Raw genomic sequence first — 27,901 nt, 5'->3', positions numbered from 1 at the left:
TTAAAAGGCCTCTATTTTTCGAAATTGGTTTGGGATTTTTCTTGCACTGTGTTTTCACTTCATTACTGTTTGAGTGCTGTATAACTACTTTACACATTGCCTCTAAGGTAAGCCTGACTGCTTTGTGCCAAGCAACTAGAGGGTTAAGAAAAGATTTATTTGGTGACTTTAGTGGTTCATCCTGACAAAGATTGTAATTATTATTTGAGGTGGGTTCTCATCCCCCCTAACACCCCAACTAATACTCTGAATTCTTACACTCAGTGTAGAGCTTTACTGCCATAAAAGTAGCACTATTGACTTGATGCACTGTCTTGCACTCCTATTCTTTCACTTTCTTGGGTGCAGAGCTTCAAGACTTCTAGTCTGGTTTTAACAGCGTTAGCCACTCACCCTAAAAAAGCTGTCTGTTAAAATGTCTTCCCACATGAATTGTAATAGTATTCTACAATGCCAGAAGAAATTTCGAAAATGTCAGTGGCCTGGAGCTCAAGAAAGCCAAGTTCTGAAGACCACATCTATCACCTCTATGCCCCAAACCCAAAACCATTGGATTGAAGACACAAAGACAGAGGAAATTTAAGGCGAAGCTCCAACGCAAACTTGGCCAGTCAACAAAATCTGTAGCTAATTTCCCAATCCAAACAGTGGTCAAGCAGCCACAGAGCACATGGAGAAAGCCCTCAGAGAAAAGGAAAGCAGTGTGTTTTCATCCAACAAGTTTCCTAAACCTAAAAAGAAATAACAGGGCGAGAGGTTGCAGCTCGCGGACAGAAAAAAAAACTGACAAGCATAGGGGAGCTCTAAAGAAGGAAGTGCATCTGGTCATGGAAGGAGATAATAAAGAAAAGTGACACCAAAAGAAAAATAGTCATGGAGCCCTCAAAGACTTTGCTGATATATTTAGGACAAGCAAGTGAATGACACAGGCCCATCAAGAGCCTCTAAACCTATATTCTCCCACCTTTGATGTTGCTTACTCCTTTGCTCTATCCCCCACCATCCCAATGGGTGCTTTAGGCATAGTGCAGTCAGTTACTGTCAATTGTTGTGAAGGTCTCACTGTCTATCCTCATACTCCGTCCATCTAGTGTTGGGCCTGGATGTGTGCAAGTTGTTTTTCTTTGAAGAATTCTTTTTGAGTCACAAGGTATTGGGACTCCAAATTTTGCTTGTAATGCGCATGGTATTTGGTTCCATTGCTGGATTGTTTTACCGCATGGCAGATGAGGATAGCGCTGGGGCAAAGCAATACAGGAGAGCGAGATGACCATGCAAGAGAAGTAAGAAGGAATGATAACTGCAACAGTCAGAGGCTTCCAGGGAGGAGGGTGGGCACAGGTGAATCTACAGTACTACATGCTATGAACAGATGCAAACAAGGTAAGTAATATTTTACGTTCGAGGCATGTGTGGCTGTAGATTCACATGCTGCACATAGACTGTAAAGCAGTCAACCCATATGTGGTGGCTAGCATGTGGGTGTTACAGAAGACTGAAAAAGAATGTGGAGTACAGCTTGACCAATGTTGGCTTATTGGCATGCTAGTATATTCACTAGTTTAGCGAAAGTGTGCATGGTGTAGACCAAGTAGCTGCTTTACAAATGCCAGCTATTGGGATGTTTCCCAGGAAGCGCCATAGAGGCCCCTTTTTTCCTAGTAGAGTAGGCTCTCGGAGGAACAGGCAAAATCTCTTATCTTATGCGTAACGTGTCTGGATATATTTAACTATCCATCTGGCTATGCCCGACTTTGATAGAGCTTTCCCATTATGCGGTTCGAAAAAGCAACAATTAGTTGTTGAGTTTTTCAAAAGGGTTTCATCCTACCAACATAGAACATTCAGGCTTGTTTAACACCTAAGGTATGAAGAGCCCTTTCTGCAACTCAGTCAGGTAGAGGAAAGGAAACTGGTAGTTCTAAGGATTGGAAGAAACTTAGGGTTAGTACGAAGGGGAGCGCTATCCCCATGAATTTGCAGGAAGGGTTCTTCCAAGGTTAGAGCTTGAAGCTCACTAACACGTCTGAGTGATGTGATGGCCACAAGAAACGCAATCTTCCAAGAGAGGAATTGATGGGGGCATTCATAGAGGGGCACAAATGAAAGACCCACGAGTCTCGTAAGGAAAATGTTGAGATTCCACACTGAGACCGGAGGGACCCGAGAAGGAATGAACCTCTTGAGTTCCCCCATAAAAGTTTTAATGACTGGGATCATAAAGAGGGAAATGTGTTACCTATTTTGGAGATAAGAAGCCACAACAGCCAAGTGAAGCTAGAATGGAGGTAAAGGCTAGTCCACATGTTTGTAGGTGCAGTAGGCAGTAAGGAATATGCTACTTACCAGTATGCATCTGTTCTTGGCATGTAGAGCTGCAGATCTACACACTTTTGCATAGATCGCCATCTGGTGTTGGGCCCGGATGTTTGCAGTTTGTTTTTTCTCTTGGAAAGTCTTTGGAAGTCACGAGGTCGGTGACTCCTCCCTTGGATCGTATTGCGCATGAGCTTCGGCTCCATCCTCAGATTGTTTTTCGCCAACAGGGAAAGATGGAGCGTAGTAATAACAGTGAAGAAACCCATGTGTGTTGTATCTAAATAAGATAGACTGGAACAGATACAGGTAGCCGGGGAGGCGGGTGGGCGTGTGTAGAGCTGCAGTTCTACATGCCAAGAACAGATGCATACTGGTAAGTAGCATATTCCGTTCGAGGCATATGAGCTGCAGATTACACACTTTTGCATAGACTATATAGCAGTTCCCAACCTAGCGGCGACCACCAGTATCTGTTGCAGTGGTTTGAAATAGTGTTTTAGTACAGCCTTGCCCACACTAGCTTGTTGCTTGGTTTGCACATCTACACAGTAATGTTTAGTGAAAGTGTGCGGTGTTGAGCATGTGGCTGCTTTGCAGATATCATCTAATGGGATGTTCCCTAGAAAAGCCATAGAAGCCCCTATCTTTCGTGTAGAGTGGGCTTTAGGGGGAACAGATAGCGTTCGTTTTGCTTTGTGGTAGCAAATCTGTATGCATTTTACAATCCACCTAGCTATCCCTGATTTTGAGATGGGGTCGCCTTTGTGTGGTGGAGAGAAAGAGACAAATAGTTGTTTGGTCTTTCTGAAAGGTTGTGTTCTCTGGATATAGTAAAGTAAGGCCCGTTTAACATCTAGCGTGTGTAGAGCCCTTTCTGCAACAGTTTGAGGTTGCGAGAAAAATACCGGTAATTCTACCGATTGGTTTAGATGAAAGGGGGAAATGACTTTGGGTAGGAATTTTGGGTTGGTACGGAGAACAACCTTGTTCTGGTGCATTTGGAGAAAAGGTTCTTGTATAGTAAGTGCTTGTATCTCACTGACCCTTCTAAGGGAAGTGATGGCTACAAGAAAAGCTGTTTTCCATGTGAGAAACTGCAGTTCGCATTTATGCAAATGTTCGAAGGGCGGTCCCATTAGCCTTGTGAGAACTATATTTAAGTTCCACACAGGTGAGGGTGGCACTCTGGGGGGAATTATTCGTTTTAGGCCTTCCGTGAAGGCTTTAATGGCAGGCACTCTGAAAAGATTTAGGTGCTGTCTGTTGTGTAGGTAAGCGGCAATTGCTGCGAGTTGTAGCCGAATGGATGTATATGCTAGGTTACACCTTTGTAGATGGAGCAAGTAGCATATGATGTGCTGTATAGATACGTCTAGAGGATTGATTGTGTTGTTATGGCAATAAACAACAAATCTTTTCCACTTGGCGGCGTAGCAAGCTCTAGTGGTAGGGCGTCTAGCTTCTCTGATGACGTTCATACAGTCAGGGGGAAGGTTAAGACATCCGAATTCTAGGATCTCAGGAGCCAGATCGCAAGGTTGAGCTGAGCTGGGTCCGGGTGTCTGATCTCTCCATGGTTCTGGGTTAGGAGGCATGGTGAGAGATGTAGCTTTCGGTGTGGTACTACCGAGAGTTCCAGCAGTGTGGTGTACCACGGTTGTCTGGCCCACGTTGGAGCTAATAGGATCAGTGTGAGGGAATGCTGTTGTAGCTTTCGCACCACTAATGGAATTAGTGGGAGAGGTGGAAAGGCGTACGCAAATTTGCCTGACCAGTTCATCCATATCGCATTGCCTTTGGACAATGGGTGTGGGTATCTGGCGGCGAAGCTTGGGCATTTTTTGTTTTCGTGGGTGGCGAAGAGGTCTATCTGTGGATGCCCCCACATCTGAAAGAACGGGTGAAGAACCTGTGGGTGAAGTTCCCACTCATGGATCTGCTGCGTCTGTCTGCTGAGCAGATGTGCCATGGTGTTTTGGACTCTTGGGACATGTTGGGCTAGGAGAAAGATTTTGTGTGGAATTGCCCATCTCCATATGCTCTGTGCTAGTTGAGAGAGCTGTGGAGAGTGTGTGCCGCCTTGTTTTTGAATGTAGTACATACATGGCCGTCATGTTGTCTGTGCGAATGAGGACTGCCTTGCCAAAAATCTGTGTCTGAAAGGATTTTAGGGCTAGAAAGATTGCCAGTAACTCCAGATGGTTGATATGGAGTAACTTTTGTTGCGGCGTCCATGTGCCCTGCACTGTGAGGTGTAATAGATGAGCTCCCCAGCCGGAGAGCGATGCGTCTGTTGTTAGTATTATTTGTGGAACCGGGTCCAGGAACGGTCGACCTCTGGAAAGATTTGTGGTGATCCACCACTGCAGAGAGCGATGGGTGCGACCGTCTACCAACACCAGATCTGTCAGTTGCCCCTGGGTCTGGTTCCATTGGCGCGCTAAGCACTCTTGGAGTGGACGCATCTGGAGTCTTGCGTGAGGCACTATGAAAATGCAAGAGGCCATCATCCCTATCAGTTGCATAAACACTCTTGCTGGAAGAGAGTGTTGAGGTATGGATCTTTGACGCAAAGCCTGAATGCTTGCAATCCTGGCAGGATTGGGGTAGGCTATGGCTTTTGAGGTGTCTATGGTGGCACCGAGGTATTGCTTTATGTGGGATGGTGTTAGCTGGGACTTTTGGTGATTCACCGTGAAGCCTAGCTGGTGAAGTAGTTGGATTGTAGTGGCGGTGTGGTGTACACATTGGTTGTAGGACGTGGCTTTTATCAGCCAGTCGTCCAAATATGGGAAGACGTGAATGTGCTGTCTTCTGAGGTGTGCCGCCACTACCGCTAGCCACTTGGTGAATACCCTTGGTGCTGTTGTGACCCCGAATGGGAGCACCTTGAACTGGTAGTGTTGCCCGTCCACTACAAATCTGAGGTACTTTCTGTGAGCATGGTGTACCGGAATGTGAAAGTATGCGTCTTTCAAGTCCAGTGTGGTGAGAAAGTCGTTCTGGGAGAGGAGCGGAAGTACCTGCTGAAGTGTTACCATGTGAAAATGGTCCGAATGTATGGATGTGTTTAGAGGCCGGAGATCTAGAATAGGTCATAGAGTCTTGTCTCTTTTTGGTATTTGAAAATATAGGGAGTAGACCCCTAAATTTTGCTGATTGGCGGGAACTTGTTCTATTGCCTGTTTTTGTAGGAGGGAGATTACCTCCTGTTTTAGTAATGTGGAATGTTCTTGTGACATTGGGCGTTGCCTGGGTGGAATGTTTGGGGGGGTAGATGTCAATTCTAGGCAGTACCCTGAGCGAATAATTTGGGTCACCCATTTGTCTGAGGTGATGGTCTCCCAGACCTGAAGGAAATTTTGTAGCCTGCCCCCGACCGGAGTGGATTGGTCTGGAGGGAGCGGAGGGAAGTCATTGGGTAGGCGGTGTGGCAGAGCGGGCGGTATTTGTTTTGCCTTTATTGTTATTGCCCCTATAGCCGCCTCTTTGATAACCCCTTGTGAAGGTGGACTGAGCAGGGGATTTGTAGGAAGTGGACGAGCTATCTGAGGAGTAGCCTCTAGCCGTACCCCGAAAGGAAGAGCGGCGAAAGGAGCGCCTAGGAGGGTGTGACTGCAGGGCTCCCATAGATTTCGCCGTATCCGTGTCCTTCTTCATTTTCTCGAGGGCCTCATCTACCTTTGGGCCGAATAGGTGTTCTTGGTCAAAGGGATGATTTAGGATGGAGGCCTGTACCTCAGGTTTGAAGCCTGATACTCTCAGCCAAGCATGGCGACGGAGGAGGACACTAGTGTTAATGGCCCTGGAGGCTGTGTCTGCTGCGTCTAAGGCACAGCGTATGGAGGTGTTAGTTATAGTCTTACCCTCTTGAATTAATTCATTGGCCCTATTTTTGTATCTTTCTGGGAGGTGGTGCATTATGGTTTCTAATTCATCATAATGCGCTCTATCGTATCTGGCCAATAGCGCTTGAGTGTTGGCGATACGCCATATATGGCTGCCTGTGACGCAGTGCGCTTTCCTGACGCGTCCAGTAGCTTTGACTCTTTGTCAAGTGGTGGTGCTTCGCCTGACGCCTGGGAGTTTGACCTCTTCCGTGCAGTGGAAACCACTAGGGAATCCAGTGGCGCTGGCCCTTTGATATAGGCAGGATCTGTGGGGGCAGCTTTGTACTTTTTTTCTATGCGTGGGTTACTGACCCTAGCCCTGACTGGGTCCTTAAAAACCTCTGGCGCATGTTTTATCACCCCCTTGAGCATAGGTAGTATGGAGGTAGACCTATGTGCGGTATCAAAGGTGTCGAGGAGAAAATCCTCCTCTACTGGGTCAGTGTGTAGCTCTACCCCATGATAATGTGCTGCCCTCTGAAGTAGGTGGTGGAAACCTAATGAGTCTTCCGGTGGAGATGGCCTGGAAGGGTAAAGGTCATCTTGTGGGACGTCTGGATTATTGTAGTTGTCCCATGGATCTGGGGATCCTGTAGGGGTGGGGTCTTGGGGCACATCCTCTGGATCGTAATATGGGTCCCCCTGATCATCATCGTCTGGAGACGGGGTCGGGGAGCGATGAGGTGGGGGTGGAGAAGGCGGAGGGGGCGGAGGTGGAGAGGGTGGGGGAGGTGGAGGAGGTGGGGAAGGCATTCTGAAAGGGGAGGTAGCAGAGTCCTTCCTCTTTGGAGGTGGAGGTGGAGCCGGTTTGTCCAAATGTCTCTTTTTAGAAGAGAGTGCCAAATGTCCAGTTTTTGGATCCTTGGTAAGAGTCTTTTGCAAGGGATCCGGTGTAAACAGTTCCTGTGACAATGTTTGTTCCGTCGGCGCCGAAGGTTTCGGGCCGATGACTTTTTAGGCTTGTCCGTGCCGTGCTTAGCACTGGGCTTGGGAACCTCCGATTTCTTGGTCGCCGCCGAGGTGGGCTTCGGCGTAGAAGTGTCGGTGCCGAGGGCCTTATGGGGTTTGGTCGGTACCGAAAGGCTGGGTTTCGCCACCGAGGACTTTGGTGCGGAGCTCGGTGTCGAGGTAGAGGCCGGTCTCTTTTTCGGTGCTGAAGTGTGTTTCTCGGCACCGCTGGAGGGCTGGCTTGAGCCCGAGCCGCCGGAAGGCTTATTTGGCTTCTTCACCGGGCCCGAAGGTGGGGTGTTTGAAGCAGTGTCTCTGGTCTTGCCTAGGCCCGGAGGCGAAGGCGTGACCGAAGCCCTATTTGGGTGTCGGCGCGGGTGCGGGAGGGGGTATAGTACTCACGACCCTCTGCGCCGGGGTGATGTCCTCCACAGCTGAGTCGTCGGCTTCGGAAGCACTGACGAGGTCCTCTTCGGTGTGCTGCTGTCCTGGATCTTCAACGTCGTCCCCGAAGATGTCGACTGGAACGGAGGTCGAAGAGTGCGCCATGTTTCGTCTGGCCCTTCGATCTCGAATAGTCTTTTTCGATCTGAAAGACTTGCAGGCCGGACAGTCTCGAGCCTCGTGTTCAGGTCAGAGGCAGAGGTTGCACACCTCATGAAGATCGGTGTGGGGGAATTTGGACCCACATCGAGGGCACTTCTTGAAAGGAGTTCTTTCCATCAGCCGGGACCGGAGCTTGGGTAGGCCCGAAGGCCGCCGTCGACGACTGGAATCGAAGATGTGTCGAAGAGAAGGTGATTGAGGCGATCTGGATCTGAACAATACCGCGATGAGCGAGGATTCCGCTTCGATCGTCGAACTGGAAATGTTCGGAACCGGAGCGCGAAGTATTACATCCGAGCCCGATGGCGGAAAAAAACAATCTGAGGATGGAGCCGAAGCCCATGCGCAATACGATCCAAGGGAGGAGTCACCGACCTCGTGACTTCCAAAGACTTTCCAAGAGGAAAAAAAAACTGCAAACATCCGGGCCCAACACCAGATGGCGATCTATGCAAAAGTGTGTAATCTGCAGCTCATATGCCTCGAACACAATGTTTTGGATGCTAGCTGCTAAGAGGTCAATGTACTTTGAGAGGCAGTAGCAGACAAACATTTTCCATTTGGCAGCATAAAAGACACAAGTAGGAGGCCTGTGTCTCTCCCGGAGTATGTTTATGCATTCGGGAGGTAGGTTGAGGTAGACAACATCTAATACTTACAGAACCAGATTGCAAGGTTGACTCCTGGGGTCGGGTGCCTGATTTCTCCATGGTTCTACAAGAGGAAGTCTGGCTTGTTGGGGAGCTTCTCGTGGCGAACCACCGAAAGCTCAATGAGAGTGGTGTACCAAGGCTGTCTGGCCTAGAATGATGGCGAGGGAGGTCTGCTGTAGCCTCCAAACCACAAATGGTAGGTGGGGAGAGGCGGAAAAGCATAGGCAAATGTCCCTGACTAGTTCATCCATAGGGCATTGCCCAAGGACTGTGGATGTGGGAATCTGGAGGCAAAGTTTTTGCCATTTTGTGTTTTCTGCTGCGGCAAATAGGTCCACATCTGGAAACCCCAATTGTCTGAAGTACTGAAGGAAGACTCTTGAGTGGAGTTCCCACTCATGGAATTGTTGCTGCATCCTGCTGAAGAGGTCGGCAAAGTTGTTGTCCACTACCAGCAGGTGGATGTTGTGGCAGGAAGCCCAACACCAGATGGACTGGGCTTGTTGACAAAGCTGGAGAGAGCCAGTGCCTCCCTGCTTCTGTAGGTAATACATAGCTGTCATGTTGTCGGCCTGGACGAGGACAACCTTGCCCACTATGTGGGGAAGGAAGGCCTTGAGTATTAGATGGACATAACAGCTCCAAATAGCAGATGTGGAGGCCCCTGTGACTTGGATCTCACTGATCCTAAACAGTCAGGTTTTGTAGATGTGCACCCCACCCAGTGAGAAATATGCCCATTGTAACAGAATCTTAAGAACTGGGTGGAAAAAAAGGCTGTCCTTGCAACAAACTGTTGGTGTTTCACCACTGCAGAGAGTGACGAGTGTAGTGTCTGATCAACACTAGATCTGCTCAATGACTCTCCGCCTGTGACTATTGATGCGCTAAGCATTCTTGCAGAAGGTGCATGTGAAATCTTGATTGGGGCACTATGGCAATGCAGGAGGTAATTATGCCGAGGAGGAGCAGGGCCATCCGGACGGTGACCTGTTGATCAGGCTGAAAAAGAGGAAGCAACGCATGGAAGGACTGGACTCTTGCCGAACTGGGTAAGACTTTGACAACCTCTGCATTGAGAATGGCTCCTAAATAGGTTGGATTTGCTGGGATTGGAGGTGGGAGTTCACAGCGTTGATGGTAAAGCCCAGTTCGTACGCCAGGTTTATAGTGGCTTGTTTGTGTAGGCGACACTGCTGTTGCATTGTGTACTTTATCAGTCAATCGTCCACATATGGGAATACATGAATGCCCTGTTTTTGCAGGTGCGCGGCTACTACTTCAAGGAATTTTGTAAAAACTCAAGGTGCAGTGGTGAGCTTGAAGGGCAGCACTTAGAACTGATAGTGTTTGCCTCTTACCATAAACCGGAGGTAGCGCTGATGCGCTGGATGATTCAGGATGTGGAAGGAGGCATCTTTGAGGTTAAGTGCGGCAATGAAATTGCCTTGCTGCAGCAGCAGAATAATATCCTATAGAGTGACCATGTGGAAATGTTCTGACAGAATATATTCGTTGAGAGGTATGAGGTCCAGGTTGGACCTGAGGGACTGTCCTTCTTGGGAATGAGGAAGTAGAGGGAAGCTCTGCAGGTGTAGTGGCACAGACTCTATAGTCATTAGAGGAGGAGTGCTTCAACCTCTTCCCGAATCAGGCATTGGTGTTCCAAGGAGAGGACATGTCAGCAGGTGATATGTTGGGTGGTGTGGAAGTGAGCTCCATAGAGTAACTATGTTGAATGATGTCTAAAACCCACTAGTCTGAGGTGACGTGTTGCCAGGTGGGGAAGAACATCTGAACTCCTCCCCTGACAAGTGTTACGAGGTGGGGGTGGAGAAGTGGCAATTTATTGCTTGTTTGATGGTGCTCCTTTGAGGAGCCAGCTTTGCCTCCACCTTTGGTGCTGTTATCCCGGTAGGCAACTCTGAAGAAGCCTTTTGTGGAGGTTTCCTGGGCTGGCTGATGCTTAAAGGATGTGGAGCCTTCAGGGGAGGTGGTTTTGGAGCATCTGTGATAAGCTGAGCAGCGAAGGACACGAAAGGGATGGGGATTTGAAAGGCTTCCATGGCCTTCACCATCTCTGTGTCTTTCTTTATCTTCTCCAACATCTCATCAACCTGGGGCACAAAGAGATGTTCCCAGTCAACGGGTAGGGTGTCCAGTTTAAAGCCGGAGACACAGAGCCAGGAGTGTCTGCAGAGGACCAAGCTGGAATTGATGCCCCAAGCAGTCATGTCAGCAGCGTCTAAAGGGCATTGAATAGTGGTGTTTGAGATGAGCTTGCCCTCCTTAACCAGCTCATGCCCTGGGAGATGATGGAGGAGAGCCTCCATCTCGTCCCATTGGGTCCAGTTGTACCTGGAAAGAAGGCCCATGGAGTTGGCGATACACCAATGATTGGCAGACTGTGCTGCGACGTGCTTGCTAGCAGCATCTATGCACTTGCTTTCTTTATCCAGCAGAGGGCGTTGCGGTACCTTGCGCATTGGCCCATTTGTGGGCAGTATGCACTACCAAGGAATTGGGACGGAGTTGCACCTAAGGTAGAGGGTGACTGACAATGAAGCCATGAATTTCTTATTCACTAAGTGGGGCAATTACTCAAGCCTTAACCGGTTCCTTGTAAACGTCAGGAGAGGGTTTGAGAATTCTCTTTAGCATGGGCAGGTACTGCATGGCACGGTGAGCACAGGAAAGAGTTTTAAAGAGGAAGTCATCTTCAACAGGTTCCTTGCGTATGTCCACCCTAAGGCATGGTGCAGCCCTACCTAGAACCTCGTGGTAGGAGGTAGTGTCAGCTGGAGGGGTGAGTCAGGGAGGTCAGAGGTCTGGATCCCTAACCACTAGTGAATCCCCTCAACATGTTCACTCAGGACGGAATGTAGGGTGACCCCTGAGGTGTATAGGAAGGTGGGTCAGGTACTGAAGCAGGTGGGGATGGAGATTCTGGAGGCCTGGGTGGTGTGGTGGAGGGAACAGGTTGTAGAGCCCGAGTGAAGAGGACTGGTGGCCTTGTCTTGACTCTTCTGCTGCTTGGGTGGTGGTGTGGGCTTCAGAGCTTCCTCGAACCCAAACTGCCTCTTTGAAGGCTGAGTGTCTGACGCCAGAGGCTGTATGAGATTTTGGCCCATATGAGGGGGATGAAAATATAATTCTGGTGAGTGTCAAGTTCATACTGCAAATTTTGGAGGGTCCAATGTATGATTTTCCTGTCTGCACTGAATGCTTCAGCTTCGGTGGTGATTCTGGTTTTGACACCGACGGTTTTGGATCCAAAGGTCAGGTTGGCACTGAGCTGGAACTTCAGGATCTTCTTCAGTGCCGAGCCGAAGCTGGGCTTGGGATACAAAATTGATTAACTACGATGACTATGGCCCGAAGGCAGTGGCGGCCCAGAAGCCTGTCTCTGTAGGTCCAGAGTGGTTGAACGCCCCTTATGGGATGGAAGCTCAAAGGTTGGAGCCGTAGCCGGTGTCCAGAGTGAAAGCCTACTGGCTCCGGATGATGTTCCCTCTCAAGGTTCTGGGTGTCAAAGAGGTCTTGGGTGTCCTCAAACCTCCTAGGTGAGATTTTGAGTCGACGTGCCCGGAGGTCTCAAAGAGTCATTTTTGACCGGAAGAATCAGTAGGTGTAGCAAGAGGCCACGTAGTGCATACATTACAGACCTGGGGGAGGCCAGCCGAGGGATATTTTGCACGACACCGAGGGCAGTATCGAAAGGGCATTCATTCCATCACAGGAGGGCATGGTGACAGCAGAGCAAGTAGAAGGGAAAAGGGCAGCAAAGAGTGAGGCCCCACCGGGGGCCGAAGTTAACCAGAGGTCCGCCTCTAACAAACAGCAGGTGTCGACCCAATACAAAAGAAGGTGAAGATAGAAGACTATATCAACGGAGGGAGAGGAACTGTGAAGGCCGAAAGGAAAACTGCATTGATTCAGAGCATGGGTACCCACGTTCGAACCAGATGACGAAAAGATAGTGGAACCGAAGACGATGTGCATTACTTGGAAGAGCTGGAGTCACAATACCTCATCACTGAAGAAGAATTCTTCTAGAAAAACAACTTTCACACATCTGGGCTCAACACTAGATGGTAGGAGTATGGACAGCATATGCATCTATAGCCATAAATGCCTCTAACATACAGTTTGAGCCGCTGTACCACCTACTTATCTGTATAGCACTGGTACTTTCAAGATAGGTTTATACATATAGTTGGTTATCTGCATACAAAGAAAAAAAATGCTTGTAAAGAAACAGAGAAAGGAAATTCATAACCTATGAGTGGAGCTAAGCAGTGCAGCCAGTTCCAGAAGTACATCTCACTTTTTCATGGGCCAACTAACAAATGGAAAGCAGATAAACAGGTTTGAACAACTGAAGATTGGGAAGGACATCATTTGGCACACTGCAAGCAGAAGCTGAGTCAATCGATCTGGAGAGAATAACCACTGATGAATTGTCAAGGAATTTTAATCTGCATGGAAATGTACGGCAAACAAATGTTATTGTACATCCTTAATCTTTGTAATTTCTTCCGCAGTTACTTCGAAGTAAATTAATGATTTCTAAAACTTAGTTAATGTCAGAATTGAGTGGACAGTTGGCATGCTCCACTCCATTCAACTTACATCAGCTAATCCCCTGAAGCTTTTTATTGGGGCATCCTTTAAGATTACAGCCACTGCTGCATTATATAGTGATGCATGCACTATTGAAAAGTAGGGAGCACTCTGCTCGTGTTTCTGATATCAAGACATTTGTCACACGTTGACACGTCATGGAGTTTAGCTCATATGGCAGGAAGAAAACATGACAAATGTAGACGGATACATCTTATATGAGCCCACTGTTCATGGACCTTACCCTAACCAGAGAGGTATAAATGATTTGCTTCGTCTGAGCCATCCTGAATTAGAAAAAAAGAGGCCTTTATTTTGGCTCTATTGTTTTGGTTGTTTTTCCAAATTCTTTAAGGCATGAGAGAAATATGCCAAGAGGCACATAATACTGTTGCATGTTAGGGGACTGGAAACATCCACAATCCACTGCTTTAACATTTTTGCCTAGAAAAGGAAAGGATAAGAACTGAGCTTGGTAAGACCACTGGAACCAATGATCAAACTATTCTGGTGTTGAATGGCCCCAAGTTTATGGAGAATCTCAGTTGCTTGGTTTTGGTGACCATCATTTTGACCTCAATTAGATCTTGGACTATAAAGCCCACATCCGAACGCCTATGTGTTTTTGTACCAAACCTATGCTGTATCACTCTTCTACACCACGGTCAAGTGTACTTACTGTTGACACTTAACACTGATTTATGGCTGAGATTTCAGCGGGTTTACAACATTTTGAGAATACAAAAACAGATTCCCAGCTGTACTCATGGAAATCTATACAAATTGTAAATTTCTATGCTTGATACCACTTATGAATAGGTACTACTGTGACATGTTTAAAGCGCAGACAAAGGTCAAGACAAAGAATAAAGGATTTGCGACTAGGCCCAGCTAACTTTCATTTACTCCACCAAGATTTAATTGTTAATGAATGGTTCTTCAGCACCTTAAACCTGTGTATTCATATATATGGAAACCTTTTTAGAGTAGATTCACCTTCAATTCCATGGTAGGAATTGCCATGCTAAGGGTTTGTGTATACACAGAAAGATCTAACTTTGCAGGTGTTTTGAATGGCAGCTCTACCTAACATACCTCCTTTTCTGAACTTCTGACTAGTGGCTATCTACCACAGCAGCAGGCTTTCCCTAGCAGGAAGTTCCATCTAGTTCGTACATCTCAAGAGATTCTAATTCTGCAAAACTAAAATGCTGCTAATAAGGATCTAGTAAATTATACACACCACAATTTATTTTCACTACCAGGGTGAACTGAGATGCATAAGAAAAGTTTGCAGACCCATTTTTGTCAACAAGTTGACTGTGGTGTCAGATGCTTCGAAAATAAATTTCTTTGAACATTAGATATTAATTTATAGTAGATCACTTAAAAATGGCAGATAAGATATGGCTGAGTTTCTCTTTATCAAGGCAGCTGAAATATGTGCAGTCCCATATCTGAGCCGGATGGAGTATAGCTGGAAAAATAAGAACCCTACCTCACAGTAATGAACAACCTTTATTTAGCTGGGAGAATCATAATGTATTGCCTGTGATATGATCTGAAAGATATACCTCCCAGAGGAGATGTACCCATAACGATGTATTTTTGTGTCCAGAAGCCAGGTCACAATTGGCCAACATGCAAAAGAGTTCTCTTCAGAGAGGGGAGATTGTTTTCATAGGAGAGGATGAGGAGGGGTGGTGAAAATTATCGGAGTCCAACCAAAATGGCCGCTGTTCTTCAGTGACTAAGCTGTGGGCTTACTGCCAGATCTGCGATGAGCCTGCCTGGGAATGGTAACGGAGGCTGAATTGTTGGCAGTGTGTCAGTGGGCGGCTCCCAGCAGAGAGTGGCCCTGGAGGGCCGGCCTTGACATGGGCTACCAGTGAGCCTGAGGGTGTGCCTGTGCAGCATCCTGGACTAGTCGCACTGGAGAACCCTGGTGAGCTGTGATGGCACCGGAGGTCTTCACCCAGAAAGCTGTATGACAGGGATGGGAATGGGCCAGGTGGCCATTTTATGAAACAGATTGCGAGCATGGAGCAAGAGTTGTTGAGGTGGACTCATGCCTGTTGCCGCCTTTGCTGGCCACACTCAATGAGATGACAGCTTTTCAAGTATGATGGAGAGGTCTGCCGAGATGTCACCGGCCATGACACAGCAGCTACGCAGGCTAGAAGGTGAGAAATTGGAGATGCTGCTGGAGAGGTGGGCTGAATTGGAGAATCCAGCTTTGATACTAGACTAAGTAACATTATTCAGAGGATACTTTGTCACTGAGAGGATCAGTTGGTTTTGCTTTCTTTACATTTTTACTGGCTACTTGTCACAAACCACAGGGGTACTGTCAAGCATCTATTTGCTAAGCTGGTGATTTTCTGTTGGGTGTCCCCTGCTATATATGAGGAGACATACTAATTATTGAGGGAGACGCTGTGACAAGCCCCACAGAGTGCCTGCCTGTTGCGGACCTGGAACAATGGGTGATGCTGAAGGTACTTCAATCAGTTATACCTGACATATGACCATTGGATGTAAGTGCACCTCATGCCTCTACAGTCATAGCGTGGGAGGATCTCAAGCAAAACAGGCTTAATTGTGGGTCCAAGAAATCATCTTAGCTTTTGAAAACTATCAATGAGTAGTTATCATTGTAAATAACATGATGAATGGGATACAGCAAACAGCCAAAACTTTAGGCCCAGCACGTAAGTGATGAGGAATGACGAAGGTCATGAGAATGGACTATTGGTCAGGAGCTAAGACTATATTTCTCTCTGGGCCTCTATAGAGGACTAAGGCCACCTGCCCAGAACCCTCTTCAACCACTCTCCACTCTAGTTACATGTTGAAGTCTCCTGTGAAGGTTTTGAATGTTCCCTGAAGAGCTGAAAGGCATTGTTTTTAAACAAGACTTTCATGATGCCACTGAAGAGTGTTTTTATATTAATGTGGCCTCTGGTTTAGATATACTTTGGGAGGCATGTAAGGAACATATAAGAAGTGGAGCTTGTTTAAGCAAGCTGGTATTTCCCAAGATGAGCAATATAAAATTTGGTAGATTCCAATTTATTTTTGTTTAAGAGGAGAGGAATTTTGCGGACACTGGCTACAGCTAACGGCGAGCAGAACTGAACTCTAAATTGCTAACTTTAAGGAACATTTGGAGAGGGTAGATGTTGTTCTTCGATAAGCATTTGAGAACTAGAAAGCATGGTAAGGGGAGCACCAGGGAAAATATTGGCTAAAGAAATGAGTTAAAGGAGCAAGGGAAACATAATTCCAAATATGCCCCTTAGTATAGACATTTCCTCTTCCAGGAAATTAGGAAGACATGTTCATCAGTCTGTTAGAAACCTTTTGTATTAAATAAATTATCATTCTTGACCTAGTCCCAAACTTTTTCAGGGAGATCCACGATTAGTACACTTATTGAGGAGAAATATTGTATTTTTTCCCATCAACTTGCCAGTGTGGGACTGCCAACTTTAATTTTTCTTTGAATACCATTCCCCCATGCTAGCAAGAGATATGTTTGCTGAATAATCTTCTAAAGGATAAGACAACTTTCAGGGAGAAACTTACTTATCACTTGACTATGTTCTCAAGATCAGTTATTCCCATCTTAGGGCTGTGGATAAAGCTTGTTTCCCTGAAAGTCTTGAATAGGTAGGGTCTGACTAAGCCAAGTTGTGTGAAATCACTATGAGACCCTTTCAAACACTCCTCAATGCACATACACAAATAAAACACAAAGAAACACAGACAAGTTAGCGGCAGCCATTGTTGGAGGAGTACCCAATTGCTTTGTAGTTAATTTCATCTAACAAAAATTCCAATTCATTCAAGATTTTGAAATTTGGTGACAAACTCTACTTCTGATGGCCAGGTAAGAGAAGCATCTCTGACCAGTATTGTTTATGAGGCAGTAATCTTGACCTAATGTAAACCCCTGAAAACATCACCATGGAGATTGTTGTTGGCTTTTATCTACACCAGCAAACACAACAAGCCTTTTGAGTGCTAACAAGAGAACCACATGGGGAACCAATTAGGACCTACATCCTGTGCTGGCACCAGAAAACACCTTATTTCACCCTTAATTACTTATCAAAAGCACAAATTGAGCTTGCTACACACGCCTTTTTGAGAGGTCCTTGCTTGCCAAAAAGACTAAGGTTAATAAAATTCTACCTGGACAAAACAATTTGTGTCTTGACGGATCCAAGATATATAGGTAGGTAGTTATAGTTAGGACCTAGTTTCCATAGGAAGGGAAATGCTACTTACCAGTATGCATCTGTTTTTGGCATGTAGAGCCGCAGATCTACACACTATGCATAGATCGCCATCTGGTGTTGGGCCCGGATGTTTGCACTTGTTTTTGTCCTGGAACGTCTTTGGAAGTCACGGAGATAGGTGACTCCTCCTTAGGATCATAGTGCGCATGGGCATCGGCTTCATCCTCATCCTCAGATTGTTTTTCGCCAGCAGGGAAAAGATGGAGATTTGTAAGAAACAGGAAGATGCCCTTGTATGCTGTATCTGAATAAGATAATACTGGAACAGATAAAGGAAGCCGGGGAGGCGGGTGGGCATGTGTAGATCTGCAGCTCTACATGCCAAGAACAGATGCATACTGGTAAGTAGCATTTCCCGTTCGAGGCATATGAGCTGCAGATTACACACTATGCAACGATTGTATAGCAGTCCCCCTCCTTAGCGGCGGCCACCAGTATCTGTTGCAGTAGTCTGAAATAGGGTTTTGAGTACAGCTTGACTCACACTAGCTTGTTGTTTTGATTGCACATCTACACAATAGTGTTTTGTGAACGTGTGCGGTGTAGACCATGTAGCTGCTCTGCTAAATGCCATGGAAGCCCCTATGTTTTCTTGTAGAGTGGGCTATAGGAGGAACAGTTAAAGTACGTTTTGCTTTGTGGTAGCAAATCTGTAAGCATTTAACAATCCATCTGGCACTCCCGGACTTTGATATGGGATTGCCTTTGTGTGGTGGTGAGAAAGAAACGAAAAGCTGTTTAGTCTTTCGAAAAGGTTCTGTTCTCTAAATGTAATAGAGCAATGCTCTTTTAACATATAAAGCATGTAGAACCCTTTCTGTGTGGTTGCGAGAAGAATACGGGCAACTCCACAGATTGATTGAGTGGGAAGGGAGAAATGACTTTAGGGAGGAATTTAGGATTAGTTCGGAGAGGGGAACAACCTTTACAACGCAACTGTTACAACGCACTACACTTACAACGCATTTTTTACAACGCATAATCCATTACAACGCACTACACTTACAACGCATGACACTACAACGCATTTTAAAAAAATACCTTTACAACGCATACCATTACAACGCATAATATAACATTGCATTTAAGGTAAGTATTAGATAGTATAGGGGTAAAAATTACTTTTCTAACTCCAGGGGGTGCAACAGTAGGGTAAATGTTGGATAGTATAGGGGTAAAAGTTACTATTCTAACTCCAGGGGGTGCAACTGTAGGGCAAGTGTTGGATAGTATAGGGGTAAAAATTACTATTCTAACTCCAGGGGGTGCAACAGTAGGGCAAGTGTTGGATAGTATAGGGGTAAAAATTACTATTCTAACTCCAGGGGGTGCAACAGTAGGGTAAGTGTTGGATAGTATAGGGGTAAAAATTACTATTCTAACTCCAGGGGGTGCAACAGTAGGGCAAGTGTTGGATAGTATAGGGGTAAAAATTACTATTCTAACTCCAGGGGGTGCAACAGTAGGGCAAGTGTTGGATAGTATAGGGGTAAAAATTACTATTCTAACTCCAGGGGGTGCAACAGTAGGGCAAGTGTTGGATAGTATAGGGGTAAAAATTACTATTCTAACTCCAGGGGGTGCAACAGTAGGGTAAGTGTTGGATAGTATAGGGGTAAAAATTACTATTCTAACTCCAGGGGGTGCACTACACTTTCCAACACTTACCCTACTGTTGCACCCCCTGGAGTTAGAATAGTAATTTTTACCCCTATACTATCCAACACTTGCCCTACTGTTGCACCCCCTGGAGTTAGAATAGTAATTTTTACCCCTATACTATCCAACACTTGCCCTACTGTTGCACCCCCTGGAGTTAGAATAGTAATTTTTACCCCTATACTATCCAACACTTGCCCTACTGTTGCACCCCCTGGAGTTAGAATAGTAATTTTTACCCCTATACTATCCAACACTTACCCTACTGTTGCACCCCCTGGAGTTAGAATAGTAATTTTTACCCCTATACTATCCAACACTTGCCCTACTGTTGCACCCCCTGGAGTTAGAATAGTAATTTTTACCCCTATACTATCCAACACTTGCCCTACTGTTGCACCCCCTGGAGTTAGAATAGTAATTTTTACCCCTATACTATCCAACACTTGCCCTACTGTTGCACCCCCTGGAGTTAGAATAGTAATTTTTACCCCTATACTATCCAACACTTACCCTACTGTTGCACCCCCTGGAGTTAGAATAGTAATTTTTACCCCTATACTATCCAACACTTGCCCTACTGTTGCACCCCCTGGAGTTAGAATAGTAATTTTTACCCCTATACTATCCAACACTTGCCCTACAGTTGCACCCCCTGGAGTTAGAATAGTAACTTTTACCCCTATACTATCCAACATTTACCCTACTGTTGCACCCCCTGGAGTTAGAAAAGTAATTTTTACCCCTATACTATCTAATACTTACCTTAAATGCAATGTTATATTATGCGTTGTAATGGTATGCGTTGTAAAGGTATTTTTTTAAAATGCGTTGTAGTGTCATGCGTTGTAAGTGTAGTGCGTTGTAATGGATTATGCGTTGTAAAAAATGCGTTGTAAGTGCATGCGTTGTAAAAGTGTGCGTTGTAACGTCATACATCCGTTCGGAGAGGGGAACAACCTTATTGTGATGGATTTGTAAGAAAGGTTCCTGAATAGTTAATGCCTATAGCTCACTAACTCTTCTTAGAGAAGTTATGGCCACTAGGAAAGCAACCTTCCATGTTAAGAATTGTAGCTCACATTTATGTAGAGGTTCAAAGGGAGGTCCCATTAGTCTTGTGAGAACGATGTTTAAATTCCACACAGGTGAGGGTGGAACTCTGGGAGTAATTATCCTTATGAGTTCTTCCATAAAGGCTTTGATGGCAGGTATCCTGAATAGTGATAAATGTTGTCTATTTTGTAGATATGCTGCTATGGCAGCAAGGTGTGGCCTAATAGACGTATAGGCTAAGTTGCACCTTTGTAGGTGTAGTAGGTAGCTTATGATGTGTTGGATAGAAACATCTAGGGGATTGATGTTATTGTTATGAGAATATATCACAAATCGTTTCCACTTGGCTGCGTAGCAGGCTCTAGTGGTAGGGTGTCTAGCTTCCTTAATGACGTTCATACAGTCAGGAGGAAGGTTATGGTAACCGAATTCTAAGATTTCAGGAGCCAGATCGCAAGGTTGAGCTGAGCTGGGTCCGGGTGTCTGATCTCTCCAAGGTTCTGGGTTAAGAGGCGTGGTGAGAGGTGTAATCTTTGGTGTGGAACTACGGACAGTTCCAGCAATGTGGTGTGCCACGGTTGTCTGGTCCAAGTTGGAGCAACTAGAATGAGAGTCAGTGAGTGTTGCCGTAGTTTGCGCACCACCAGTGGTATGAGTGGGAGAGGCAGAAAGGCGTACGCAAATCTGCTTGACCAGTTCATCCATATCGCGTTGCCTTTGGCCAATGGGTGTGGGTATCTGGCGGCGAAGCTTGGGCATTTGGCGTTTTCGTGAGTGGCGAAGAGGTCTATCTGCGGTTGCCCCCACATTTGAAAGAATGGTTGAAGAACTTGTGGATGAAGTTCCCACTCGTGGATCTGTTGCGTTTGACGACTTAACAGATCGGCTATGGTGTTTTGGACTCCTGGGACATGTTGGGCTAGGAGAAAAATGTTCTGAGGTATAGCCCATCTCCATATGTTCTGTGCTAGCTGAGAGAGCTGCAGAGAGTGTGTCCTGCCTTGTTTCTGTATGTAGTACATGGCTGTCATGTTGTCCGTGCGGACTAGGACAGTCTTGCCTGATATTTGTTTTTGGAATGCTTTTAAGGCCAGGAATATGGCCAGTAATTCCAGGTGATTGATGTGGAATAGCTTTTGTTGAGGTGTCCACCTGCCCTGCATGGTGTGATGTAATAGGTGAGCTCTCCAGCCGGAGAGCGATGCGTCCGCTGTCATGACAATTTGAGGAACTGGCTCTAGAAACGGTCGCCCTTTGGAAAGGTTTTTGGTGTTCCACCACTGCAGAGAGCGATAAGTGCGACCGTCTACCAACACCAGATCTGTTAGCTGACCTTGAGCCTGGTTCCATTGGCGTGCTAAGCACTCTTGTATGGGACGCATCTGGAGTCTTGCGTGAGGCACTATGAATATGCAAGAGGCCATCATCCCTATGAGCTGCATGAACACTCGGGCTGGAATAGAGAGTGATGCGGTTGAAATTTGGTGAGGAGAGTGAGAATGCTTGCTATCCTGGCTGGACTGGGATAGGCTAGCACTTTTGAGGCGATATTGTTGCGCCGAGGTACTGTTGCGTGTGAGAGGGTTGCAGATGAGATATGGTGTGGTTTATTGTGAACCCCATGTCGTGGAGTAATTGGATAGTCGCGTGAGTGTGATGAACACACTGGTTGTACGAGCTGCCTTTTATGAGCCAGTCGTCGCGGTATGGGAAGACGTGAATGTGTTGTCTTCTTAGATGGGCTGTGACTACCGCTAGGCACTGCGTGAATACCCGTGGTGCTGTTGTGACTCCGAAAGGGAGTACTTTGAATTGATAGTGCTGCCCGTCCCCTACAAATCTGAGATATTTTCTGTGAGCTGCGTGAATGGGAATATGGAAATAGGCGTCCTTGAGATCTAAGGTAGCCAGGAAGTCGCCCTGTGAAAGTAGAGGGAGGACCTGCTGAAGTGTGACCATGTAGAAATGGTCTGATTGTATGTATAGGTTTAGTGGCCTGAGGTCTAGAATAGGTCTCAGAGAGCCGTCTTTCTTTTGTATGAGAAAATACAGGGAGCAAACTCCTGTGTTTTGTTGATGCAGGGGAACTAGTTCTATTGAACTTTTTTGTAGTAAGGAAATTACCTCTTGTTTCAGGAGTGACAATGTTCTGTTGACATTGGACGCTGTTTGGGTGGAATGTTTGGGGGTTAGAGGTAAGTTCGACACAGTAACCTGATTGCACTATTTGTCACACCCACCTGTCTGTGGTGATGTTGGTCCAGACAGGAAGGAACTGTTATAGTCTTTCCCCGACCGGAGTGGAATGGTCTGGGGGAAGCGGAGGGAAGTCATTGGGCAGGGGTGGAGGCAGAGCAGGTGTTGTTAGTCTTGCGTCTGCCCGTGTTATTGTTGCCTCTGTATCCTCCTCTCTGATAACCTCTGGTGAAGGTGGATTGGGTGGGAGCCTTGTAAGAGGTGGATTGGTTATCAGAAGAGTAGCCCATGGAGTTGCCCTTGTAGGATGAGCGACAAAAAGTACGTCTGGCAGCTTGCGATTGCATGGCTCCCATTGATTTGGCTGTGTCCATGTCCTTTTTCAACTTTTCAAGGCATGCATCAACATTAGGGCCAAAAAGGTGTTGCTGGTCGAATGGTTGGTTGAGGATAGAGCTTTGCACCTCAGGTTTAAAACCGGAAATGCGTAGCCACGCGTGCCTGCGGAGAAGGACACTTGTGTTTACTACTCTGGATGCTGTATCTGCCACATCGAGAGTGCACTGGATGGAGGTGTTGGTGATAATTTTACCCTCCTGTATGAGGTCGTTGGCCTTATTTTTGTATTTGTCCGGGAGGTGTTGTAGTAGGGACTTCAACTCATCATAGTGAGCCCCATTGTATCTGGCTAACAGGGCCTGAGTGTTTGCGATGCACCAAACGTTAGCTGCCTTTGACGCTGTTGTTTTGCCAGAGGCATCCAGGAGTTTAGACTCTTTGTCGGGCGGAGCTGCATCACCTGATGTTTGAGAGTTAGCCATCTTTCTAGCATTTGAGAGCACCATGGAGTCTAATGGAACAGGGCCCTTAATTTAAACTGGGTCTGTAGGGGCAGCTTTGTATTTTTTTCAATTCTAGGATAGATGACTCTAGCCCTAACAGGGTCCTTAAATACCTCTGTAGCGTGTTTAATAACTCCTTTGAGCATGGGTAAAGTGGATGTGGACCTTTGGGTGGTGTCAAAAGTGTCCATTAAAAAATCCTCTTCGACCGGTTCTGTATGTAGGTCGACCCCGTGGTACTGGGCAGCTCAGTGTACCAGCTGATTAAAACCCATGGTGTTTTCTGGTGGGGAAGGCCTAGAGGGGTAGATGTCATCTTGCGGGACATTAGGGACATCAGGCGTATTATAGTCATCCCAGGGGTCAGGGGAAGCTGGTGGACTGGGGCCCCCTAGTGGCAGGTCATCTGCACCGTCCCCTGTGTCATCATATGTGCCGTCATCGTCTACTGGTGTAGGGGATGGCGTAGGAGAACGAGGTGGTGGGGGAGGTGGAGGAGGAGGTAGAGGAGGGACTTTAAGAGGTGATGTGGCTATGTCCCTCTTTTTAGGTGGTGGAGCTGGTGCAGGCATGTCCAGTGGTCTTTTCCTGGAACTCAGAGTCAATTGACCAGTTTTAGGGTCTTTAGTTAGAGTTTTTTGTTGAGGGTCTGGTCGAAAAAGCTCTTCTGAAGAAGGTTGGGTGTTCGGTGTCGACTGCGTCGGTATCGAGGGCTTTTTCGGTGCCGGCTCCGGAGCGGTTTTGGGCTTGGAGCCGTGTGGTTTACCAGTCTCTGTGTGCTTCTTCGGTGTCGATGGTTTTTTCGGCTACGAAGAGTGTGAGTCCGAACTTTTGGGGAGTGGCTTCTTCGTCGGCTCCGAGTGTTTTCTCGGTGCTGGGGAGTCACTGCTTGGTGTCTTCGGTGCCGAGGGCTACGGGGTGGAAATAGCGGTCGGCATGGAGGCAGGCAGACTCGAGCCCGAGTCACCGGAAGGCTTGGTAGGCTTCTTTGCCGGGCCAGAGGGCAGGCATGGGAAGCAGTGTGTCGGTGTGCAACTGAGCCCGAAGGTGAAGGTGTGACCAAAGCCTTTGTTGTTGTAGGGAGTGGGTCGGGGTAGACGTCTCTACTTATGACCCGTTGAGCCGAAGTCACTTCTTCGACATCGGAGTCATCGGCTTCAGAGGCGCTGGTGAGGCCTTCTTCGACCCGCTCCTCTGTCACATCGATGTCCTCATGGAAGATGTCGTCAGGGATCGAACTCGACGAACGGGCCATGGTCCTTCGAGCTCGTCGATCTCGGATGGTCTTCTTCGAGGGGAAAGAGGCACAAGCTAGGCAGTCTCTGGCCTCGTGCTCCAGAGAGAGGCAGAGGTTACTCACCTCATACAGATCGGTGTGGGGAAACTTCGACCCACACAGAGGACACTTTTTGAAAGGCGTCCTTTCCATGAGCCAGATGCCAAGGCTCAGGTCGGCCCAAAGGCCTTCCTCGACGACCGGAATCGAAGACTTGTAGAGATGCGCGCCGATTAGGGTTTGCGATCGAGACAATACCGTTGAAAGGGTGAAGGATTGCGCGTCGAAACAGGAATCGGTAACGGTTCCGAACTGGAGCGCGAGAAACACATCCGAGCCCGATGGCGGAAAAAAACAATCTGAGGATGGAGCCGATGCCCATGCGCACTATGATCCTAAGGAGGAGTCACCTACCTCGTGACTTCCAAAGACTTTCCAGGACAAAAACAAGTGCAAACATCCGGGCCCAACAACAGATGGCGATCTATGCATAGTGGGTAATCTGCAGCTCATATGCTTCGAACAAGCATTTTTTGACTTGCCTATAACTTTGGCATCGTTTGACCAATCTTCATAAACATTTCCCCAAAAAGTGCCAAAGTAGGTTCTGTGTGTCATGGAAAGTTTTGGGTTGATCCGTGCAGTGGGGACCAAGAAACAGGGGCACAAAATAAGGGTCCATTTGTGATGTTAATTCCCATAGGAATGCATTGTCAAACCTACTGCCCGAACTGCTGGACAGAATTACACCAAGAATAAGGTTTCATGGCAAGCTGACTTCTAACACCATCCCAGCTGTAGGTTGCACCGAGCCAGAAACACCCCTCCCATCCCTGCCAATCAACTGTGAATACTGGAAATCTGCACACTAACTAGGATAGACAGGAATATCCAGTCAGAACAGGAACAAAGATATTGGGATGGAAATGTCCACTGCATGGTAAGGAACGTGTTCTCCTGCCCTGAGTGCCCAACAGTTTTGTTGCCTGGACACCTAATGCTGCTTTTTGTTGCTATTGGCAAGCACAGATCATGCATGTGCGACATGACGTAGACCCATTTTATGGGATTAAAACAGGATTAAAAAACTTTGTGACTGCCACTTTGGTACCTAATGTGTGAAAGGAAATTATATCATACTAGGACCCTAGCTTCAAACACCATTGCCCCTTTGTAAAAAGCGAACATCAACGAACAATGCAGTTTGCAGCCCAAAATTTTACATTTAGACAAATGTTCATGTTATTAACATAATATTAATTCAGGAAGCAGGAAATTTGGATACAGGTGTACAAAAATATGTGAAGCACAAAAGATGATGGGAGGAATACTTCCAAGCAGTCTAACCACTGACTACTGCTCAGGCAGCAATCCAACCCATCATTTTTTGCCCACCTTGCAACCTCAGATTAGATCCACCCATATGCAAATTAGGCCCAAAATGCCTAGCTAGGTCTTCTCTGAACCGGACGACACGCAATCCAAGACTGCTTTCAGCCTCTTCACTCAGGTGTAACTTGGTTCCAGCGGCACATTAAGCATGGAACCCACATCTGGGCATACCCTTCGCCACTTGGGGCGCTACAGCAAACACACAAAAAGTGACAGAAGGAATGCTTGTAAATAATCTAACCACTGGTAATCGCTTGGGTAACATTCAAACCCATCATAGTTTAAAACGATAATTTGTAGGCACTAAAAGTGAAGAAACTGGTAGTAAAATATCAGTGTTCTGCAACCAGCATATAGATCATCTGCAAATTGAAATTCTTTCCCTCAAGCAGCATGCTGAATCTAACTTTAATGTGGTACATAAATGAAAAACGTGCCGCCATATCCTCAATAGAAATATAAATAAAAAAATGAGTTATAGCAGAAACAAAGAACTCAATTTTCACAAATCTGACATTATCACATTGACGCCTGCCAGACAGAAACGCAATATCTTATCATCAGAGGGCAAGTGATTACATAGAAAGGTAAACAAAACCGCCCTGTGCAACTAGATGTAAATGGTAGTCAGTCACTCCTGCAGTGCAACAGCCAGCCTGTAGAATAATCCATCGCCCCTCCCCCGTCAGGACAATACCATAAAGTCCTCAAATGTCGCCGCTTTCTGTTAAGGGGAAACCCATAAAGTCTGCAGGCTAGGGAAGATTGAAGTCCGGATTCACAAGTGTTTTTACTTGTAAGTCACACCTAGATGAATGAAGACTTCTCTCTGTGACAGCAAATTCCCAGCCCTGATTCACAGAAACAAAACTGGCAGAATTTTGCATTTGCCAAGTGCATTCACAAATAGAGAAAAGCTGCCTCTGTGGGGGGTTTGTAAGAGGGTTATCCTGCAGTTAAAAGCAAACAGTTGCAGACTTGTGGATAGCCACCCCCCATTTACGCAATTCTGAACAGGTAACAAACACACATGTAACCCTGATAGGTGTGTGTGCAAGCGTCTCTGTCTTCCTCAATTCTTACAAGTTAATCAGTAAAAGGACCCGCAAACATTAACCTAAGAGCAGATTTGCTCACAAAAAAAATCTAACACACTGGCAGAGTTTCTGTGCGAGTAAACCCCATTAAGGATTCTGAGAATGACACATTGGATTTTCCCTCAAAAATGCCCACATCCCCATATGTATCTTCCACAAGGAGGTACTAATAACTTTGCTTCTTAGGCCCTATGTCTTTGAAGTTCAGCAGTACAAGGTAGTACTGGGTCATCATGGTGGACGTTCTGGCAACAGCAACATTTTAACTCAAACCAAAATAAATATAACAGCTACAAATGATCCTTCTCGCCCCCTCTGTGACAAAAGGTGGGGCTGATTTTCTGGGATTTGGTGGGGCAGGAGGTGATACTTTTATTTGTACCATAACAGAGAAGAGCACAACTGTCTAGACTGCATGCCCCATCATACTGGCAGGGGATAGGTATCATTGGAAGGTGCCCACCATACTCTGCTTTGTCACCTTACACACCAATGGAAAAAGGCCTTACATCTGATGGCCGACAGACATTCATTGATGGTACATAAATGAATAGAAAAAATAGTTACCAGATGATTCCTCCCCAAAAGAAAGAGAAAAATACATAGAATGCTAACGATCCCCAAATCACCAAGTGATTCATCCACGTCCAGAATCGAGTATCGAGCGCCAGCTGAAAGGAAAAAAAACACAAAATAAACAATAATTCATCACGGACGTGCGTTAATTGAAAAAGATAATAAAAAATAAAAAATGTTGTTGCAAAATGTAACCTACTGCAGAAAAGGTTAGTTGCACTCTTGGGCATTTAAATTCAACAATTAATTACTGCAACTCTAACGACAACCCCCCCCCCACCTCCTTCAGCCACTTGTATTTGTGTACACTTTGTGTTACAGCCCATGACCCAGTGTGTTTTTTCAAAGGATGTGTATAGGTAGGACATCTGTGCAACATGTTTTGAGTTAAATGTAGTTCTTGAGAAATAAACTTTTAGTTTTAAGTGGAAGGCAACTCGTGCAAGAAAGACAAAAAAAAAACA

At 46.3% G+C, this 27,901-nt stretch overlaps 1 protein-coding gene across 5 annotated transcripts in view; it reads right to left on the bottom strand.

Moving 5' to 3' along the window:
* ATP11C (ATPase phospholipid transporting 11C (ATP11C blood group)) overlaps nucleotides 1-27,901 on the bottom strand; it is an 804,025-nt gene that overhangs the window by 33,117 nt on the left and 743,007 nt on the right. For all 5 annotated transcript variants that reach the window (XM_085607959.1, XM_085607958.1, XM_085607957.1 and 2 more), the window contains exon 27: nucleotides 27,429-27,532. In XM_085607959.1, the coding sequence (XP_085464085.1) occupies nucleotides 27,429-27,532 (104 nt within the window). The remainder of the gene's footprint in view (nucleotides 1-27,428; nucleotides 27,533-27,901) is intronic.

Source organism: Triturus cristatus, chromosome 5_2 (genome assembly GCF_964204655.1).
Source record: "Triturus cristatus chromosome 5_2, aTriCri1.1, whole genome shotgun sequence".
NCBI classification, from domain to species: Eukaryota; Metazoa; Chordata; class Amphibia; order Caudata; family Salamandridae; genus Triturus; species Triturus cristatus.
Note: the sequence above shows the minus strand (reverse complement) of the source record. Positions and strands in the feature narration are given on the sequence as shown.